Below are 22,641 nucleotides of genomic sequence, written 5' to 3'. Positions count from 1 at the left end.
TTTGGCTTCCTCTCTCCCACGTTTTCCTACGTCGTTGGTGCCCAGTGGTCTCTGGCTTTGTTGGTGTAACCTTTAATCCTTTCACGCTTGGTAATTAGTCAATCCGTCACTGCTTGATGAAAGGACTTTCTGAGGTGGCTTGAAGGGAAAGACTAGGAATTTGGCTGGAAGTTTTTTCTGTTAGGGAGAACCGAAGGAAAGAGGAGAAAGGGATTTTCTAACCTGTAAAATAAAGGTGAGAGACAGAAAGCATTCCAAGGAAGACCTCCAGCCCCATTCAGGTTCTGCCCTCTCTCCCTTCCACAGACTTTTCTTGATCTCCAACGCTACCCCTCATTCGCCTCCCCCACCACTGAGGATCTTCTGTACCTGTCCTAGACGCTCCTTTTTAATGGCCTGGCAATTTCCTCCTGCTCCTTCGTGCGTTCAGGTTGCTTTTACCGTTAAGTCTTCACTCACAACTAGCCATGGTTCCCCTCCTATTTTATATTCCCCCAAGGCCTTGCAACAACAATGCTTGGCCAGGAGCAGACCTTGGTTCCTTGTAAGCACAGCTAACCTCAGTCTAGCCACTAGGTGTCACCATTGTACAATGTCTGATACCCCCTCCTGATGTCTCATCAGCATCCCGCCAGTTGCAAACACCTAACCCATGAATCAAAACTACTGAGCCATATTTTCATGAATCCTAATACCATTTTTGCCCCTATCATCACCCTTGGCAGGCTCCTTGGAGCCTCAGTCAGATCATGACCTCTTATTCTAAAACCTCCTTTCCACTGAAACATGTTTGCTTATTCATTATTTATACCTTGGCAGTATGTGAATGTCACTATCATTTCACCCTCTCCTCTGGGGTTTATATATTTTGGTCCTTAGATGTCATTTGGCTGGCGGTGTCTTAGGGAGAATTATTGAAGACATGGTTATTTTTTCTCTCAACAACAACGAACTAGAGTTAAGTAGTACTTTATCTTATAGCTGATACAGAGAAAACTGGGCGACTTACATCACCCACCAATTAATACTTATTATGAAACTATGTTACAGTATTTTGATGGCACCTGTTTAATTGTTATAAGTTAAGACATTTCTATACAGCATGTAGTTATGTGCCCTATTGTGAACCGTTGTGATGCCCTATTGTGAACCGTTGTGATGGCGTCTGCTTAACGACGGTATAGAAAAGATTTTAAATAAACAAATAAATAAAATAAATTTGAGCAGGCCTTTAACTTTGTGAGTCAACCTAGGCAATGTAACTTTCAGGATGAATACGTGCTGCTTTTGTCATCTGCAGAGTTATTTTTATATTGACAGACCCATACAATATGCGCAAGGTTCTGATTAGTTTGGATGTACTGTTTATTGTACTGGTCAGGGCTTTCCTACACAGAGTTCTTGGTTTCAAGGTTTTTTGTTTCATGCAGGTATGGCAGTCATTTCATTTCATGCTGGTTTATGTTTTTAATCGTGACTTATGTTTTGTAACCTGCTTTGAACACTGCGTATATGCGGGGCACACAACTTTTAAATAAATAAATAAATAAATAAAGAGATGGAGGGGGGGGGGAATGGGTTTGCTAACCTGCAAAATGAAGGTGAGAGACGGAAAGCCTCCCAACAAAGACCTCCAGCTCCATCCAGGCTCTGCCCACTCTCTCCCTCTCCTGTCCATCACTAGCACTGTTCTCTCTGTCACTTCCTTCCTCCCTCTACTCACTCCAGTCTCTCCCTCCTAGCCCTTGCTGGTCGGGTTCTCTCCCCATCACTCCTTTCCTAGAATAATCCCTATGCCCCCTCCCTCCCTCCCTGTCTCTCCTCATTCGATTTGGTGGTCCTCCCTCTGCCACACCCTCTATCCTTCCCTCCCACAGTCTTTCTTTCTCCCTTACATCCCCACCGCAGACTTTATCTCATCCCCCTCATATACTCCTGCCCTCCCTCCTTCCATCCTTTGTTAGGTTCTTGCCTTCCCTCTCATTCCTTGTCAGCCTCCCTCCTCCCTCCTCGCCCTTTGTGTCTGTCCTGCTGCTCGGCTGGACGGGGGAGGGGGAGGGAGAGCCGGGAATGTAAGCCCCGCCGCTCTGCCAGCTCTCTCCCCGGCAGGTGCAGCCGGAGGGAGCCCGAGCGCAGGAGGTCCGGATAGATGGGCCGCTCGGCCGCCGCCGCCGCAGGACATCGGAGGGGCCATGGGCCAAGTGCTGGGCTTTGCCCACTGCAGTACGTCTCGCCTTTGCTTTACCGCCCGCGCGCCGCATGCCGCTGCCCTCCCGCCCCGCGCGCCTCTGTCTGCCCCCTTAAACCGCTTTCCCGCCGCCACACATGCGGCATCCTCCGTCGGGCAGGGTATCTGCATGCAGGAAGTGCAGCAGGCCGGCTGCTGTGGGGGGGTGTCGGGGATGTGAAAGCGGGAGAATCACCGTCCAAGAAGGCTGAGGGAAGGGAGCTGGCGTTGTGGTGGCTCTGCGAGTAGATGCTCCGGTGCACAGTGATGCAGAGATAGAAGTGCCATCCAAAAAAAAAAAACTTGCAACAAACTTGCTAACAAGCTTCAGGTCCTCCGGAGCAGGCTGATCCGGGCCCGGTGTTACCCCCGTTGCATACTGGGATTTGTAGTTTCTGTTGATGTTAGAGAAACTGGAATGATAGACGCACGTGGGGGAGGGAAGGCGACCAGGCCGATTCAGCCTGTCCTTGATAATCCTGCAGGTTTTTTGTGATCCTACATATAGTCGGTAAGAGTCGCTCTGCTGGTGAGTGGTGGCAGGTTTTGTTTTCCTGGCGTGTAGGGAGTGGCCATGGAGCAGGCAGCCAATCAGAGTGTGGTCCTTATGCTGTAAGAGGACGACTAGCGGGGAGCCTGGTGTGAGAGGTTCCCGAGTTGCTTTTGCTTCCTGTTTAGGACAGTGCTCCTCAACCCATGCCTTGTGGCTCTCTTAACCAGTTAGGTTTTCAGGATAGTGCATGCAAATCTATCTCATGCATATTCATTGTGGATATCCTGAAAACCTGACTAACGAGGTGTGCACCCAGGCCTGGGTTGAGAAGCATTGGTTTAGGCCACAGATGAGCAAGTTATAATAGTTGTACTATCTCCCTTCAAAGAATTACATAAGAACATAGAATACAATGACAGATAAGGTCCACAAGGCCCATCTAGCCTGTTCCAGTTTCATTCCTGGTGTAATGCCATAGATCTGGAGGGGTCCAACTCTGGTCCTAGAGAGCCACAAACAGGCCAGGTTTTCAGGGTATCCACAATGAATATGCATGAGATAGATTTTCATATAGTGGAAGCCATCCTTGCAATTTCTCTCATGCATATTCATTGTGGATAATTTGAAAACTTGCCTGTCATAGATCCAAGTTCATCTATGCCTTTCCCCTGTACTTCTTCACAGTTTGGGATCTTCTGTGCTTATGCCAGGCTTTCTTGAATTCTTTTACTGTTTTTAGAGAAACATATTACATGATGGTAAATGAAGGACCATACGGCCCATGCCATCTTGACTCCACTAGCACCAGAGGGAGGCCATTCCATGCATCCACCACCCTTTCTATGAACAAATACCCCTCTGGGCTCTAGAGCTAAAGTAGTATTGCTAACATTTGTCCACTTGAATGCACAGAAAAAATAATATATATATATAAGGGGATATCTTTTTATTGGACTTAGTATTTTTCTAGTCAAGACGTATTAAATTAGTCCACTAAAAAGTATCACCTTATATATGTTATGATTTTATTTGTTTAGCCTTTATTTCTCTTGCTCTAGAGCAGTGTTCCCAGCACACTCCTGCTGACACACCTAGTCAGTCAGGTTTTCAGGATTACCACAATGAATATGCATGAGATAGATTTGCATACCCTGGGTCTCTAGTATATACAAATCTCTCTTATGCATATTCATTAAGGGTATCCTGAAAACCCAGCTGTTTAGGTGTACCTCCAGGAGAGGGCTGGAAAAAAACTACTCTAGACTAGACCCCTGTTTCCTCTGCAAAGGGTTTGCTTCTTGCGCATTATGTTTACTTTTGAAGTAATGTCTCTATCTTAGCGCCCATTTCTCTTCTCTAGGGTTTAAATATTTAGGTCCATCTTACATGGTTTTTCTTTTGGTGCAGACTCTGCGCCACATTGGTAACCTTTCTCTGTGCCACCTCCACACTGTTTGTATCTTTTTGAAGGCACAGCCTCCAGAAATGGACACAGTATTCTAGCTGAGGTGTCACTACTGATCTGTACAGAAGCATAGTCACTTCCTTTTCTCCTACTGATCACGCCTCTTCCTATGCACCAAGCATCACTCTCTGGCTTCGGCCTCCGCCTTATCACACTACCTTGAGATCATCAGACACGATCATCCCAAGGTCTCTTTCCTGGTTAGTGCACATCATTATCTTGCCACCTCCCCTCCCATCATGTATATGGCTTTCGGCACTCAATTTCTTTTATAACATGGGTGTGGCACTAAGAGGCATTGCCTCCTATAGTCAGCTTTATGATTTCTGCCTAATTGGTCACAGAGCTATGTGTCACTACGGTGCATAAGAGGTTCCCTCAGGAGTCCCCAGCAGCACGTGGAAGAGATGATGGTGTGTTTGGTCCATCAGACTGCTGGCACACTGCTCATCTCATGTGTCCAGCGCTGGCCCTTTAAGACAGGCCAGTCAGTATAGAAACCAGAACTACAAGTCCATCCAGGCAGTGGGGTAAACCCAGAACTAGATCAACATATCCTGGAAATAATGGAGGCAACCCTATGGTCAATAAAGCACCCAGTAAAAACTGGCAAGGCTCAGACTGCGGCTGTGGGTGCCTTATAGCATTCCCTCTCCTGGCTCTGTTTCAGGTCCGGTTTTCAGAATGCAGCTCTGTCCCAGCTCACGCAGAAGAACAGATTGCACTGGGTCAGCCCCACTTCTGCCAGGCGGCAGCTCCCTGCCAGCCAAGACCTTGTTGGCTCCTTACCAGCCCTCCCATTTAACCATGGCAGGAGCCCGGATTCTACTCTTCTCTGCCGGTCTTGTCACATTGTCGGGGATGGGAGGAACCGGAACAAGGGGGACGGGGTACAGGGACTTGTGCTGGGGAGAGAGGGGGCTTCAGAATCCAGGATTCCAGTTCATAGGGAACTGGAAATGCACAGGTTGGCTGGATTCAGTGTAATGCATGAAACATCCGCCAAGCTTCCTGATTATCCTATTTCTATGTATGTAGCTTAAATTGTCTGAGCCCTCTGTATAGCTCAATCACAGGCTGCTTAATGTAACCGGCAGGGATATCATCTCTGGGGTTCAGGGCACACCATGACTGCTGGAACCAGGAGAGTGTGATGTGGATGGCCTGCCTATGGAAATTCTGACTTATACACATCCTCTAAGCCCAAGCTGCCTGCCACTGTGTGTTGGGTGACAGGATACTGGGCTTAGCTTGACCTCCAGTCTGACCCATTTCGGCCGTGTCTTTCATCGTTTCAGATCACAGGTGAAGTGCCAAATATACCCACGGTGCTTTAATAATATAAAATCTGAGAGCCATGCTACGAGAACGGACTGGTAACACATGCACTATGTTCATATGCTGAGCCTGAGAACATTATTCAGTAACACAGAAGTACTTTTTGTGATACCCCTTTGTAGGTATGGTGGCCAAGTGCTGATTCCCTGCTTTTGAATTTCCTTTGCAGAAGAAGCTCCATCCACAGCTTCCTCGACCCCTGACTCCACGCCCTCTGCCACAGACGGTGAGTTTCCTCTACAACCTAGGGATGGTGGGGGAAGGGAGCCGATCCTGCACATACACTAAGATGTCAGACTAACTGGAAATGTCACCAAGTCTTTTGCACGTGCTGTGACTGGGTCAGCTGGGATTGGTTCCCATGTCATGGATGAGAACCAATCAGATTCTTGCATGTGAGGCAGCTGGTGACACTGCATTCCAGCATGGCTGGGCAGAGTTTCTAAGGAACAGATCCTAAAAGTGGGGATCTGTAATGATTTACCAACCGGTCTCAACCCTCAAGCTGCAGTGCATAAATATGTTTACTTTCAAGTTGGCATTACACGTCTCCTGGTAGCAGCCATGATTGGTCCATATGGGCTCTGGTGTCAGTAGATGGCACCACCTGAGCCACTCAGGTGATGTTCTGTGGGGGCAAGGAGGTACAAAGGCTTCTGTTATCTTGATTTTCCCTCCTGCAAGTTCAGAATTCATCTGCGAAATACTGATTCACTAGACATCACATGGGAAGGAGGAGTACCCATCCCCCAATCTTCCATCTCTAGGCCAGACACAGAGAGAAGTGACAGAGGTAGAGCCAGGGATTAAAGCTGATGCACTCAGAGAGTAAGCAGATTGTTCCAAGGTCATGCACAGAGAAGTGATGGAAGGTCCCAGGTGTGGAGTGATAGGAGGAGGGGGAGTGGTACTTGATCAGATACAGCTGCCAACAAACTCGTAGTCATGAGTGGCAGCAAGAGCCAGTCCCTGTTTTTTTTCCTAAATCTCCCTTCTCTGTGAGGTGACTCCTGTTTAAATGCTTAGACTTAGATGAAAAGATGGATGGCCCTGCCCCCCTCCTGCTGATGTTATATTGGGCTGCCAGTAAATTGCAGCCCTGATACAGATGGCCAGCCACCAAAAGGGTGAATCCAAATAGGGTCACCTGTTTCAGAGTGACTGGGAGCTGCCGGGAATAGCCAGGTGCTTTTGCCTACTTCGTCTTTGGATTTCAGCTGGAGAGGTGAGCTTTTGATGGTAGATTGTTATTAAAGTGATAGAACAGCACTGTATGTTTGCACTTGCCTTACTGTGATGTATAACTTCTGCTCTAATTCCTAGTTAGGGTGGGGTGGGATAGGGGGATCTATATTTATTTATTTTCAGTTTATTTATTAACATAGGGATGCAAGACCCGCACTTCTTACTTTGCCTCCTCCCCCACAAAAGACATGACTACATTATGGCTTTACAAAAGGTCGCTGTTTATTGTGTAACAACCAAACCTGAGCGCAAACACCTTTAACAATAAAGGAAATTTATCAACATACCCCCACCCCATCCGCGTACCACTGTGCCCCAGTGGTACACTCACTAAAATGTCCTCCCGGATTTCTTACCCCACCCCATCCGCGTACCACCGTGCCCCAGTGGTACACTCACTAAAGTGTCCTCCTGGATTTCTTACCCCGCCCCATCCGCGTACCACCGTGCCCCAGTGGTACACTCACTAAAGTGTTCTCTCGGATTTCTTACCCCGCCCCATCCGCGTACCACCGTGCCCCAGTGGTACACTCACTAAAGTGTTCTCTCGGATTTCTTACCCCGCCCCATCCGCGTACCACCGTGCCCCAGCGGTACACTCACTAAAATGTCCTCCCGGATTTCTTACTCCGCCCCATCCACGTACCACCGTGCCCCAGTGGTACACTCACTAAAGTGTCCTCCCGGATTTCTTACCCCGCCCCAGCGGTACACTCACTAAAATGTCCTCCCGGATTTCTTACCCCACCCTATCCGCGTACCACCGTGCCCCAGTGGTACACTCACTAAAGTGTCCTCCCGGATTTCTTACCCCACCCCATCCGCGTACCACCGTGCCCCAGTGGTACACTCACTAAAATGTCCTCCCGGATTTCTTACCCTGCCCCATCCGCGTACCACCGTGCCCCAGTGGTACACTCACTAAAATGTCCTCCCGGATTTCTTACCCCGCCCCATCCGCGTACCACCGTGCCCCAGTGGTACACTCACTAAAGTGTCCTCCCGGATTTCTTACCCCACCCCATCCGCGTACCACCGTGCCCCAGTGGTACACTCACTAAAATGTCCTCCCGGATTTCTTACCCCGCCCCATCCGCGTACCACCGTGCCCCAGCGGTACACTCACTAAAATGTCCTCCCGGATTTCTTACCCCGCCCCATCCGCGTACCACCGTGCCCCAGCGGTACACTCACTAAAATGTCCTCCCGGATTTCTTACCCCGCCCCATCCGCGTACCACCGTGCCCCAGTGGTACACTCACTAAAATGTCCTCCCGGATTTCTTACCCCGCCCCATCCGCGTACCACCGTGCCCCAGCGGTACACTCACTAAAATGTTCTCCCGGATTTCTTACCCCGCCCCATCCGCGTACCACCGTGCCCCAGCGGTACACTCACTAAAATGTCCTCCCGGATTTCTTACCCCGCCCCATCCGCGTACCACCGTGCCCCAGCGGTACACTCACTAAAATGTTCTCCCGGATTTCTTACCCCGCCCCATCCGCGTACCACCGTGCCCCAGCGGTACACTCACTAAAATGTCCTCCCGGATTTCTTACCCCGCCCCATCCGCGTACCACCGTGCCCCAGTGGTACACTCACTAAAATGTCCTCCCGGATTTCTTACCCCGCCCCATCCGCGTACCACCGTGCCCCAGTGGTACACTCACTAAAATGTCCTCCCGGATTTCTTACCCCGCCCCATCCGCGTACCACCGTGCCCCAGTGGTACACTCACTAAAGTGTCCTCCCGGATTTCTTACCCCACCCCATCCGCGTACCACCGTGCCCCAGTGGTACACTCACTAAAATGTCCTCCCGGATTTCTTACCCCTCCCCATCCGCGTACCACCGTGTCCCAGTGGTACACTCACTAAAATGTCCTCCTGGATTTCTTACCCCGCCCCATCCGCGTACCACCGTGCCCCAGTGGTACACTCACTAAAGTGTCCTCCCGGATTTCTTACCCCACCCCATCCGCGTACCACCGTGCCCCAGTGGTACACTCACTAAAATGTCCTCCCGGATTTCTTACCCCGCCCCATCCGCGTACCACTGTGCCCCAGTGGTACACTCACTAAAGTGTCCTCCCGGATTTCTTACCCCACCCCATCCGCGTACCACCGTGCCCCAGTGGTACACTCACTAAAATGTTCTCCCGGATTTCTTACCCCGCCCCATCCGCGTACCACTGTGCCCCAGCGGTACACTCACTAAAATGTCCTCCCGGATTTCTTACCCCGCCCCATCCCTCCACAGCCTGAGCAGCAGCCCCCCCCCCCCCACCTCTCATTAGCCATCTTGTGTAGCAGCCCCCTCCCTCCCCTCCACGTGCCTCCTTTAACCACACAATTATAACAAACAACAATTTTGGGCTCGGGTTTCCGCAGTTGACATCATACCACAAGTACAAGCACCAAAAAACAGCAATAACAATGAAAAGAGGGAGGGAGGGAAAGGTTGTTAACCTGTCACCCGGTCCACTGAAAGTCCCCGAAATGACGGTCACGCTCAGCTAAGAAAAACCCCTGCTGCCCTTGGCAACCAATGGCAGGCCCTGAATTTCAAATTGTTGCCAAAACAAAAAACGGTTCCCGAGGTGCCTGGTACAACCCCCCCCCCCCCCCCCCCCCCCCATGTTAATGGCGGCTGGGGTGGGACAAAGCTCACACCCAAAAACGCCTTTCCAAACAGATAACCAAGGAGGCTTACAACCATACAAATTACAGCCAATGAATAAGGAAACATGAAAACTAATACCTAAAATAATAAAGATAATATATACACAATAAAATATTATCAAAAGTCATACATAACTAGAACACAGTAAAAAAGTCTTGATTAAATACAAAATAACAGATAAAAACATTGTCCTAAAATCATAGCCAATACAGCATGTCCCACTCCTTACAGGAAGTTAGCAAGAGAACTCTTAAATTATTAAGCTAAAAGCTTGGCTAAAAAGCTGCGCTTTTAATGCTTTCTGAAACAGCAGCTCATTCTCCTGCCTGATTTCGGCAAGATATTCCACAGAGTGGGAGCCAGCCCTCAAAAAGCTATATTACGAGTCTATGACAATCTCAGTTCCTTCGGACCAGGGATGACCGGCCAAAGTTCATTTACCGAGCACAGTTGGCAACCAGCCTGGTGTCTGCAGACATGGACTTGCAAGCAAGATGAGGGAGTGAGGTCAAACCATTTAGAACGTTAAAACCAAAAGCTGAAATGTAAACTTCCCATGCCAAACCTCCAGTAACCAGTGGAAGAAATCTTGTCCCTGAGCCCATCCTCTCGTAGAACGTGTGCTGCCAGCTTTGGATCACTTGAAGTTTTCAAGTTAAAAGTACAGGCAGACCTGCATATAAAAAATTGCACTCATCCAGGCGAGATTAGCACTGCGGCCTGCTTTATTGTACGCAGGTCTGTGACTGAACGATAAGGTTTTGACAGCACCACCGTGCGCAGCTTCCGAAAAGCCGCAACCTGGGGTTCTAGTATAATACAGTGGTTTACTGTATTTTTTTGTCATTTGTGGTAAACTCCTTTTAGTTGTGTGGTTTTTTAAATTTATTTTGGCAAAGGTGTTCTATAATTGTTGCCCCCTTTTCTTGACCCCCCTCCCCCCTTCCACAGCTGCAAATGATGAGTCGGATTTCCCCGAGCTGCAAACAGCCCGGGAGTTCTCAGAAGACGAGGAAGAGACATCGCAGGACTGGGGCACCCCTAGGGAGCTGACCTTCTCTTACATCACCTTTGCCAGCAGTGATGGGGGCAGCCTGGGGTCCTCTCCAGACCCCGCGGGCTGCGGGCTCAGGCCGAAGCGGGACTCCTCCACCAGGGAGCTGGACGGGAGCGGTCGGTTCAGGAAGAGCAAGTTGGAGATCAGTGAAACCTTCTTATCGGGTCTTGCTGACAGCCTGGAGAATATTCCCAGCCTGAGTCAGTCGCCAGAGACAGAGCACCAGATTCAGACTGTGAGGGCCCCTGGGCCCTCGGACCCTTTATTTGGCTGGGACACAGATATTTCCTATATGGATGCTACAGAACTTGCAGGGGACAGAGTGGAGGGACACGAGAGCCACAGGGGCGAGAGTGGCAGAGCGAGCCTCCCTCATGGGGTGCAGGCGAGGCGTGGCGCAGCGGGACCCAGAGCCTCTGATCTCCCTGGGGATGTGGACAGCATGGACGTGAAAGGAAGAGATACAGCTGCTGTGAAGGGGAAAGAGTTAATATCCAGGGGCAGCTTCTCAAGTGTCACCTGCACAGGTAAGAACAATCACACCTACACCGCTAGCCACAGCCTGCAAGGGTACAGAGCTTCAGTCCGTAGGGGTGTTACAGTCTATATTGTATATAGGCTGTATGTATTGGGATTAAGATTATGTTGTTATGCCCTTCCCCCGTCAAGTCCTCTACGTCATCATGTTTCCTTTCCCACAATTCTAGACCCCTACCTCATCATGGCCGCCTTAATGTACGTACATATATGTATATGTATATATCAAACTTGATCTCTCTAAATAATACTGCAAAACTAATTTTGAGCATTTTGGACGATTCGTAAATGCTGACGTTTTAGGACCAGAAGGCTTCAGTGGTTTTCAACCTTATTGCCTTTTGTTCATTCTGTGTCATAATCGTGGTTCTAGGTCTCATTATCTTAACATATTTTATGAATGCCCTTGAAAGGCTTCCCATGGCTGACTGAAATATGGGGTCTCTTTAATCCATTACTTAACCGGCATCTGTCCTGGATTCTCACTTCCGTCCTGACACGGGAAACAGTTCTGCTTGAGGGGAGCAGCTGTAGTTCAGGGGTTCTCAGCCCAGTCAGGTTTTCAGGGTATTCACAAGGGATGTCTACGAGAGATTTGCATGCACTGCCTGCTTCGTAAGCAATTCTTTCTCTTATTCATTGTGGGTATCCTAAAAACCTGACTGGCTAGGAGTGCGCCGAGGTCTGCGCTGAGAACCGTTGCTCGAGTTCTTTCTTTGCGTTGATGACGATGCACTGCAGGCAAGCCACACTGCAGCATGGATAGCTGCCCTAGTTTCCCACTCCAGCCAATCATTTTAAACTTGAAAAAGTGGCTGCCCATTGGTGACCTCGTCCCTCACATGACTGGCTCACTTGGACTCATGAGTCATCATTTTTGTTACAATAAGCTATACCAGTGATTCCCAAACCACCCCCAGGTTTTCAGGCTATCCGCAACGATTATGCAAATACATGCAAATTTATCTCATGCATATTCGTTGCGGATAGCCTGAAAACCCAACTGGCTGGGGGGGGGGGGGGTTTGGGAGCCTCTGAGCTATACCATTGAATCTCAGCATTCATGCCCTGCAGTTGTATGGAATGTAAAAATATAAATCTAGGATTGTTCACATTGGTTTAACACTGCTTCACGATCACCCACCCCCACACCACACACAACCGTCCTCCCATGAAAGGCAGAACGTGGTCAGGAATTCTCCAGCTAAGATCTGAGAATGTTATTCAGTGCTCCAGCAGTGGAGCTTGTAATTGCTTGGTATGTAAACAGCTACAATGTTCAATCAATCCAGTTTAGATAGCTTGCTTAGTGCGATCCACGTACACTTTCAAGCACAGACCAAAAACAAGCATAAATCACAAATGTTGAAGTGCAGTGTGCATTTCCACGGAACTTATATTACATTCTCCCAATCTGAGCCTTGGGCACACATTGCATAGCATCACGACTGCAGTCATTGCTGTTATAGATCAAGTCACCCGCCAGAAGTCATGCAGATTTAACCATCCGGTCCTGTATATTATGCCCAGGTGTGTAAGCTGTACATGATTTATTTTTTGATAAAATTATTATGCAGGGAAAGTACGTACCAGGGTTTAACAACTGCTGCTGCATCAGCTGCTGGGGATTTATTTGAATACTGCAAAACACATACCAGTCATTGCTCTGGTTGTTTGCATCTCAGCAATAATTGTCTTTTGGCATATAAAGGCTTTTTAAATAGCTGCCGTAGGATAGCCCCGTGCTAGAAACCTCTGTGCCACGTCATGTGCCTGGTTCTTATAATCCTCAGTGCCAGAGCACAACTGCACTCGTAAGACGTGACTCGTAAGATCTGTGCGTGATTTCCTCAGATGAAAACTGTCCAAACGCAAGGAATTATTTTGCTCAGTAGGCTTATGGTAAAACGTAGCATCCACCCCCTTGTATCTTTAAAAATAGTGCTATCCAAGAAAGGCAGTGCATGCTGATGGTATTCCATAGAAAATTTCAAATTTGTATCCAGTGAACTAAGTCACTTAAGGAAACTCAGTAATTCTGCTTCTGTTTCTTTCCAGATGAAAAAATATTGCCAGGATATCTACTCAGCTGTATAATAGGTTGAAACTACAAGAAGCCAAACAAATAGGTCTTTTCAAAACGAGAAACATTTAAATTAGCAATATCCAGTGCTAGAGAGCCCCTGCAACATTGGGATTCTCCCGTCAAGCTCTGCTGTACCTCCTTTACGAGGTACCTGATTTAGGAAGGCTGTTTCCCCATTCTGTATCTGTGGGGGAAAAAATGCTTTACGAAATCAAATCCTTTATGTGCTATTGCGTCATCTATCGCCACAGGCCTAGGTCCCCATCAGTCTCCACACCACCCCTTGTGTCTCTCTCTCTCTCTCTCTCTCTCAAAAGCCCCCACCCTGCCCTGGCCCAACCTGTCCCAGCAGTCTCCCCACCCTGTCTCCAGTCTCCCTGGCGCTCAGTCCCTCACCCTGTCGCCAGTCTCTCTCTGCCTCAAATCTCCCACCCTTTGCTGTCAGCAGTCTTCCTCTCTTTCAGGTCCCCCTTGTCCCCTTTTTCTCTCAGCCCCTCATCCCCACCAGTCTCAACCAGCCATTTATCTATCCCCTTCCTCCGGCCCAGGCATTTCCTCCCAACAAGGCAACCCCAAGCACCCAACTAGCCAGCTCCCGTCACTCCTAGCTGATTTATTTATTTATTTGCAGTTTTTATATACCGACATTTGTTTAGTAATCTCCCATCGGTTCACAATTAACAGACACATTGCAGCTGTGCCAAACAGAACGAACATGTGCAACAGTGCTTTACAATAAACAATAAACATTTACAATAAACAATAAACTTTACAATAAACTTGTTAACTGGGGGGGGGGGAGGGGAGAGAACAGTAGAACAATGAAAGGGAAAAATAATATAGTGGTACAAAGCAAATTGAGCCAGCTACCCCTCTCCTTCACCTTGCTGGATGCTACTGTTGCAGCCCCTGTTGCCACCAAACCTCTGTTTTCTTTGGCTGGCACTGCACATCTCTCATTAAGTTTGGGCCATGTGTCGTCAGGACTCCCACGCCGGCCTTGCCGTAAAAGCCCGCGAGGCCCAACTCACCGAGAACCACGCAGTGCTGGCCCAAGAAAGCAGCTGTGCCACAGCAGCAAGGGAAGATAAAAATTCAAGGCAGGAAAATCCCGGGCACCGGGGTGATATTTTGGAGGGCGCCATGATGAGCCGCGCCCGGGATTTCTCGAGTCTTGCTCTCGCAGATAGGCTGGTCAGCTAATGGGGGCCAGTTCATTTCCACCTCTTCCCTTCACCCTCTCCTTTTCATGCTGGCTTTAAATTACATCGGGACACTTGCGCACGCCCGTGACCACAGCAGGGTTTGCAGACCCGTTATTAGGGCAAGAGTAGAAGCAGCCTGAAAAAAAAAGAGAGGAGGAGACACGTTTGCCTGAAGGAGGCTCATCCGGAGACTGTTGAACGGAACTGACAAGGAAGGGGTTCCTGAGTTCAGGGGCCTCCCCAAATCATGACCGCTGGAAAGCGAAAGCCGGGAAGGGTGGGAGGGGGCCCCGTTTCTCACGCACCGCCTTGAAGCTCGCGGTAGTCGGGGACAGGAGGCTGGGTGGGTGACGAGAGCCTTTCGTCTGACTCCGATGCAGCCAGTTCTGGGATTTCATGGGAGGGCGCACCTGAAGGGGTTTCACTAGTGCAGGAGCGAGCAAGAGACTTACCCTTACGGGGGATCAGTGAAGCTCTGTGATTTACAAGGTTCAGCTTGGAGAAGGGGATACGGCAGAAGGTTATAATATCATGAGTGTGGGGGAACAGGTAAAATAGGGAACAGTTATTACATGCTTAATGCCAAGGGATAACCAGTTAGTTAGACAGTGACATCTGAATTACCAGTCCAATGGCTTTTCATCAGCATGCTTACTTATGTTTGTAGTTTTCATCACTTCAATATAGAAGGCACAGTAAGAAGACATTCCACACTAAAGATTAGTGCATTATTTTAATTGCAAGTTAAAATGTTTGAAAAATTGAAAATATTCTTAAACATGGCGTACCTATGATTATACTTTGTAAAGGATACAGGGTGTGTGAGCCACAGACACAGTTGTCGCAGCCTCGAGGGTGATCCCCCGAGGCCTACGTAGGCAGCTGACAAAACGCACCCTGGTGCAGGACAGTCTGGAGTTTCATCTTTACTAGTCGCCTCCTCCGCAGGTTGAGCCATTGGATTCTGGTGGCCAACAGGACTTATTTGGTCCCTAGGGCAGAGGTGGTAGCCAGAGTCCAGAGAGATACCAGAGACAGGATAACAGTAGGCTTACAAATGTCAGAGGAGCGCTAAGGTCAAGGCAGGCAGTGAGCAAGAATAGTCTGATCCAGGCTAGAAGTCAGGTCAAGGCGGCAGGCAATGTAGATAGGGTCAAGGCAAGAGGTCCAGTCTGGAGCAGCAAACTGAGGGGAACATGGACGCACAGGTGACACTGATGACAGGAACAAGGAAGACAAACAAGATGAGGCAAGATGAGCAAAGCTGGAAGACAAGGCTTGGATGAGACAAGGCCAGAAGACAAGGCTTGGATAAGGCAAGGCTGGAACAGGAGCAGCAACTCATGCTACAGGACCGTGTAGTTGACCCGTTGCCGAGGCTTTGATTTGTTGCGTGACTGGGTTTTAAATACCCAGCTGCATGACGTCATTGGTGGGCGCCAACCATGGAAGCTCCCACCGCGGGGCTCTTAAGATTAGACGCATGCTGTGTGTACGCACGCCTAAGAGGAACCCAGCAGCAGCAAGGTGGTGGCGTTTCTGCCACTGCGAAGAAGAGTGTGGCCTCAGCGGTTCCTGGGGGTGATAGCCAGCAAAAGTAACAGTTCCCCCTCTCCAGAGCCCCCTCCTGAACTACCTGAGTTTGGGTTTATTGGGAAATCATCTTTGGACTTACGCTACCAGTTGGGGGGCTTGTAGGTTGGAAGCCGGCTGCCAAGAGTTTTCTTCAGGACCATAGTTTTTCCAGGCAATAAGCTATTGCAACCAGTTACAAACTCTTCTAGAGTCTAAGATTTGTTGGACCTTGAATGAAGTGTCTTCCTCTGCCTCAGCTTCAGTGGTCTGGATGGGCAGTCTACCCAGCCAGGAAAGAATGGTAGGTTTCAACAGAGAGACATGGAAGGCATCATGGAACCTTACGGACAGTGGTAATCTGGGTTTGTAAGCTACTGGGCCTAATTGGCAGTCAATTGGGACAGGTTCATCGAACATGGAAGGCATCCCGAATCTCAGGTTTCTGGTACTAAGCCAGACTAAGCTATCTGGGTGCAGCTGAGGTGCTGAGCGGTGCTTCTTGTCAGCTTGCTTCTTAAAACGTTCTACTGCCTTGTCCAGCAGAAGATGGGTTTTAGTCCAAAGCTTCTGAAGTTTGTGCCCCATCAGGGTGGCTGCTGGATAATTGTTTGAAACAGGTAATGGTCTGGGAACTCAAGGATGTCGCCCAAAGACTACTTAAAAGGGTGAAGACCCTGTGGAACCGTTGACATGGTTGTTATGGACAAACTCAGCTCATGGAAGAAGAGAGGCCCAGTTATCCTGATTCAAATTTGCATAGGCCCACAGGAAAACCTTAAGGCTGTGGTTCACCCATTCAGTTTGTCGTTGCTTTAAGGGTGGTGTGCAGATGTGAAATCTAACATGATTCAGAATTTCCGGTACAGGCCTTTGCAATATTGGCCAGTCAACTGAACTCCCTGATCTAAGAGAATGTGAAGTAGGAGTCCGTGTAAGCAGAAAATGTGCTGTACAAATAGTTTTGCTAATTCAGGTGTGGATGGGAGTCCAGACAGGGGAATGAAATGTGCCCTCTTGGAGAATCTGTCCACAGTCACCCATATGGTGGTATTGCCACTGGCGAGGGGAAGGTCACAGATGAAGTCTGTGGCCACATGGGTTCAAGGTTCTGTGGGGGCTGGCAGTGGCTGTAACAACCCCATTGGTTGTGCTCTCAGACTTTTATGAATGGCGCAGGTAGGGTAAGACCCTACGTAATGCTGAATGTCGGTCTTCATCTGTGGCCACCAATAGTGTCGCACGATTAGTTCCAATGTTCTGGTGATGCCTGGATGACCAGGTAACATCGGTGGTTCCTGAGGTGAGCACACCGGCTTGCGGGGGTGTCCCGTGAGCCGGCAAACATAACGCACTTAAAGGACAAGCAACAGTAGCTGCTGATGAGCTAGTTGCAATGTATATAGCCCTGTGATATGAAAGGCTCGCTTAATTCATTGGTCATAAATATACGTTGTTATATGAGACACATCTTTCACAATTGTTTATAATTTAAGAGACTGGTGGATATCATATTGCAATTTAAAGGAATTGGCTCATATTTAATAATCCTCAATTCGACACATTTTTCATGAGTTATTGTGCTGATATTGTCGATTTTCTCTATCCTTGGATTATATTGATCAGGTACCGACCTGTAGTATTAACATACATCCATACATGGTGAGCTAAATAGTGAAATACATTAGATAGGCCAGGAGACTGCTTCTTTTACTAACTGGATACTGCAAGTCATGAAGTCACAGTTTCTTAACTTCTTACAGGTAATTATGCAAAGTCACGCCAAGCCTCATTAAAGGATTAATTGTAAAAAGCCATTTATGCAAGTAAAGCCTGATTTTGTGTGTGTTCGTAACTTGACCCCAGCTCAGTAACCCGGTATCACGAGTACCTTTATGCACACTGAGGAGAGGAGGGAGCCCCACAGCTGGCACTTACCTGCTTTGTGATTCTAAAAGGTACACGCGGAAGTACAGAAGCGGAAGTTACACCCTCCAGAGAGGAGTTGTAATTGTACGCAAGTGAATCTGTGTGCAAACTTGGCCAATTACCTGAGGATTAAAAAAAAACCCTTATGTGTGTTTCCTTGAAAATCCTTGCTAAAGACTGCAGGGACAATGCACGTGCAGATTTTACCACTAAGCAGGGGGATTATAAAATTGCCACCTAAAATAATATCATTTCCGTGGTGGTGAAAGGGGACAATGGTTTAACATACGATTTGAATGCAGACTTCCCATGAGGAACAGACTGCCTTGACTTTTGCACATTTGCTTAAAAGGGCAATTTTAAAAAGCCATCTACCCAGATAAACAGGCTGCTGGAGACCTGCGTACCCTGAATGGGGGTAAAAGCACATGTGGGGATCCACAATGTGCCTCTTTCTGTCCATGAGAAAAGTAGATGGGATCAGAGGCAGGGTTAGGAGGCAGCAATGCACACAGCTTTGCATTTTTAAAACTATGTAAGTATCTGTAGAAAAGGGAGATGCAAATCCTGAGGGGAAAAGTAACCGCAGACTTAGCAAAAAAAGCACATAGTTCTGAAAATTGTCCTCCTAAATGTTAATGATTCAGCATTTTAGTTGAATAAATATGGTAAACAATGTTTAACTTTTTTTTATAGCTCGTGTTTGTCAGAGACACACACACCATAATTAAATATTTAGCTTTTAAATCCGGTTTTGCCTTCACTTGGTTCCGTGTCAGGTGTTATATCACACAATTATTTTTTTTCTAGTTCTATCACAGACAGTAAAAAGGAATTTTTTTGCACCTTGTTAAAGTGATTGTAATTGGTCAGCCTGCTCTGTGTGTTTAGGTTTGGGCTGAGACAGTCTCTAAAAACACTGAGTTTTTGTTTCTGCAGAAGAAATCTTTCAATTCCAAGCTGTTTTTTTGTCGATGTCTTTCCAGTCAGAAAATCCAGGCCTTGACTGTAGAAAATAAAAAAACCCCAATCTCATAGCAAGCTGCTGTTTCAAACTACCAGTAATTTCTCTGCATGCAAGTAAATGCAAATTTCCCTTTACGCTTGCTCAGCCTGGAGCGGGTGTCATGGTACTCTCTCTTGTTCACATGCAACAGCACATTTACGATCTTTATTGGTTTGTTTTTGGTTTGCTCCTTAAGGATTTATTTTCACTCATTGTATAATCATGCCTGCTTTTTTTTTTTTTTTAAACCAAACAAATTGAATAATGGTAAAGGCAGTGCTCCCTTGGTTTCTTTTGGACAGGGTTACTAGGTGATTCTAGATCACTGTGGATAGGCTGAGCCACTCCTGGCTTTAAACTCACACCTCTGCATACATGGGATTGGCCTTCTTTTCCTAGAGCAGTGGTATGATCATGGGACTTTCCCCCTCACCCTAGCCAGTCAGGTGTTCAGAATATCCCTAATGAACCTGCCTAAGACATATTTACATGCACTGGGGCGGATTATAAAAGGGTTACGCACATAATATACGCGCGTAACCCTTTTAAACCCGCTCCTACGCGCGCCGAGCCTATTTTGCATAGGCCCAGCGACGTGCGCAAACCCCGGGACGCGCATATGTCCCGGGGCTTGAAGAAAGGGGCGGGGAGTGGGCGGGATGGTCCGGAGGCGGGGGCGGGACTGAGGCCTCCAGCACAATGGCCGTGCCGATGGATCGCGCCCGGCACTCGGCCGGCACGCACAACCTACGCCTGCCCAGAGGCAGGCGCAACTTATTTAACAAAGGTGAGGGGGGATTAGATAGGGCTGGGGGGTGGGTTAGGAAGGGGAAGGGAGGGGAAGGTGGGGGGGGGGGGCGGAAGGAAAGTTCCCTCCAAGGCTGCTCTGATTTCAGAGTTTAGGCGCATTTTTTTAACTCCCGATGCATTAGCACAGCATTACTGCTTCGGGAATTAAACAAATAATAATCTGGGTGCTAAAAAAATCTGTGCTGAAAACCAGCACCCAGATTATTGCATCCGCCTGTTGGAGGGCAACTGATGTCTTGTATGCAATGGGCAAAAACCAGGACTGGCTCATCCCTTATGACCTGGAGCCATCACCTAACCATAGTTTTTGAGACTTTAACTCTCCATTTCAGACTGCGAGGGCTGCACTTCAGTTCATTTTTGGGGGATTTCCACAATGAATGTGCATGAGATCTATCTGCATACGACAGAGGCAGTGCATGCAAATTGATCTCATTCGTATTTATTGTGGAAATCCTAAAAACCCAACTGGGTTTGCGGCCCCGGAGGACCGACCTTGGGGATACCTCTGCTTTAATGGGAGACAACTGCATTTGATTGTTCCCTGTCAGCCAAGACAGGAAGAACCAACCCTCGTTTTGCATGGAGATGTAGTATTTTCTTTTTCTTAATCTCCATGCCTATAAAGGGGGAGAATCCAGACCAGCTCAGAACATGGAGCCGTCTGCTGACCCAAAGTTCTGGTCCCTGTCTGTGGGGCTCCCTGTCTCCAATGTGCTCTTCCCTTTCCGTTTGGGGCAGGTGGAAAACGTAGGGCCGTAGCATGGGACGCCTTGCCACCCGAGGCCTTTCTGCAACATGCGGGAGCAGCCACGCCCAGCCCGGTCGGCCACGCAGCACAAAGGTGGCGTCCGCCTCCAACTTCGGTGCCTGAGGATGAGGGGGACCAGGCAGACACGGCACTGTACCGGGGTGAAACCGACCATTCAGGGATAGCACTGGGAATATGCATTCATGGTAAGTAGCCAGTGATTTATTTCAGAGATGCAGGACCAATTGCCTGCCTTCCGGAAATGGTGGCAGGAGGACAGTAAGAATCGGGGGTGGAGGATGCATGAATCACGCAGCTTCAGGGGGCAAGGTTTGAGGATGGACTGGGGAATTTTGGCAGAGCCCTGGCACAGAAGAGGTTCAGCAAGGGCTGCAGCGCTGCCAGCTTCCCTCCCCCGCACACTGCCCCCTCTACAAGGACCATTAGAAGGGATGGGGGAGGGGGGGAATCCAGTTTTCTTTACCTCCTCAGACTTGTTAACATGCCTGTTTCGAAACCATGGGCCTTTTCCAAATATAGGGTACATACAGTATGACTGTGGGGTGGGGAGCATGCTTGGTGCTGATGGGCATTGATGATGTGTGTGGCAGGGGGGTGACGTGTCCTTCTTATTGAGTTCAGGCCTGTTTTACCCATTGGTGCGTCCAAGCCCCGCTTCTTGTTTGGAATCCATTGACGGAGAGACCTGGCTTTTCCGATCACAGCTTCTGTCAGCACATTTCTGCAGTTCCGTAGCTGGAACTTTCATTCCTCATTGGGAAAAAGAGTTCCTTCAGACCGAGGTGTATCAACAAAGGCTTAAAATTCCTCTTTGTTTCTCTCCCTTATAGTCTCCCAAAATCAGGGTTTTAGTCAAGGTCAATTTTAGCCATTCAAAATTCCCCTCCTGTGCTTGGCTAAATTTGTGCAGGTGAAATCACTAAGGATAAGAAAGGGATAAAGTCAGGACGTTCCCAAGGTGAGCTTTCAAATTTAGCTGGGTAGCACTATAGTCAGTGTTTTATTTTAATTTTGATTTGTGTTTTTGTGTCTAATGTGTTTATGTTTATGATTATGGGTGTATTTTTGTGAACTGCTTTTATTGTTTTTACAGGTTATGCGATATACAGGTTTAGTAAGTAAATTAGCCAGCTACATTGGGTCAGACAAATCTAGGTGGTACGAGCAGGCCTAAATCTTTCCGGCCAGCCTACTTTCCTCCCGACTGTAATAATAGAATAAAAGTGCCTACTGCCAGATTGCTCCTCCCTGTTCCCTCCTGACATAACAAACAGACCAGGTTTTCAGGACATCCACAATGAATATGCATGCAAATCTATTTCATGCATATTCATTGTGGATATCCTGAAACCCTGGCCTGTTTGTGGCACTCGACTGGAGTTTGCCATCATTGCCTTAAGTCATCAAGGTGGTTAACAAAGCTAATCACTTGATGCATGGACTGATTTGGGAGCAGGATGTAAAATAAGGAAACCTCTCCAGGTATTTGTGAACGGAGGCTTATAGCAACTTATTACAACAGAAGGCGATCTGCTTCCACTGCCCCATCTCCCTGGCAGTCAGATCGGCAGCCAGTAGTGGGGAGATACAGTGTGCACGCTTTACCATGCTCTGTATCTCTTCCTCATCCCGTGTGCCCTAATTTTAGAGAAAGCACACACCATGAGAGAGGAGCAGTCAAAGGGAGAAGCTGTGCTGACCTGCCACTACTTTGTCCTTCGTGCTATGACCCAAGAAGCTGACAGGAATCTGATGAAGAGAAGCCTGGGAGTGGGGTGCTGGAGAGGAACCTGAGAAGGGAGGAGGAGATGGAGAGGAATCTGGGGAGAAAGATGTAGAAGGAACTAAGGGAGAGGAAGAGAGAGACAGGAATCCAAGGACAGGGAAAGATGAAAAAGGGCTGGGCGGGGGAGGTGGAGAGGAACCAGGGGGGGGGGCAAAAAGAAGATGATTTGGAACTTAGAGGAAGATGGAGATGAATTTAAAGGGAATGGGAAATGGAGATGAACCTGGGAGGAGATAGACGTGGGCGGGGGGGGGGGGGGGTGGTAGGTGGAAAGGAGGAGATGAAAAGGAGTCTTTAAGGGGCAGAAGGAAGGGGGGAGAGGAGGAGAAAGGAAAATGAGAGGGGGGGCAAATAAGGGGATGATACACACCCCCTGCAGGCTTCTTTTTACAAATCCCAGATCTGCCCGTGAGTGCAGTTCTGTCACATTT

General features: G+C 48.3%; 1 protein-coding gene across 1 annotated transcript; it reads left to right on the top strand.

Moving 5' to 3' along the window:
- The first annotated feature begins 2,117 nt into the window (after positions 1–2,117).
- Positions 2,118–22,218, top strand: LOC115100556. Its single transcript, XM_029619073.1, has 5 exons — positions 2,118–2,223; positions 5,693–5,749; positions 10,402–11,034; positions 20,394–20,609; positions 22,073–22,218. Exons 1-5 carry the CDS (start codon positions 2,193–2,195, stop codon positions 22,216–22,218), a joined length of 1,083 nt encoding a protein of 360 aa, XP_029474933.1. The 5' UTR covers positions 2,118–2,192.
- The last annotated feature ends 423 nt before the right edge of the window (positions 22,219–22,641 follow it).

The sequence above is a fragment of the Rhinatrema bivittatum genome, chromosome 11, assembly GCF_901001135.1.
Source record: "Rhinatrema bivittatum chromosome 11, aRhiBiv1.1, whole genome shotgun sequence".
In the NCBI taxonomy this organism is placed as follows: Eukaryota; Metazoa; Chordata; class Amphibia; order Gymnophiona; family Rhinatrematidae; genus Rhinatrema; species Rhinatrema bivittatum.
Note: the sequence above shows the minus strand (reverse complement) of the source record. Positions and strands in the feature narration are given on the sequence as shown.

Bases quoted from the DNA above. Each gene is read 5' to 3' on its own strand.
- LOC115100556 (XM_029619073.1), top strand. From the start codon at position 2,193: ATGGGCCAAGTGCTGGGCTTTGCCCACTGCA. The intron at 5,750-10,401 runs GTGAGTTTCCTC...CCCCTTCCACAG, and splicing joins CACGCCCTCTGCCACAGACG to CTGCAAATGATGAGTCGGAT. The intron at 20,610-22,072 runs GTAAGTAGCCAG...CCCTAATTTTAG, and splicing joins ACTGGGAATATGCATTCATG to AGAAAGCACACACCATGAGA.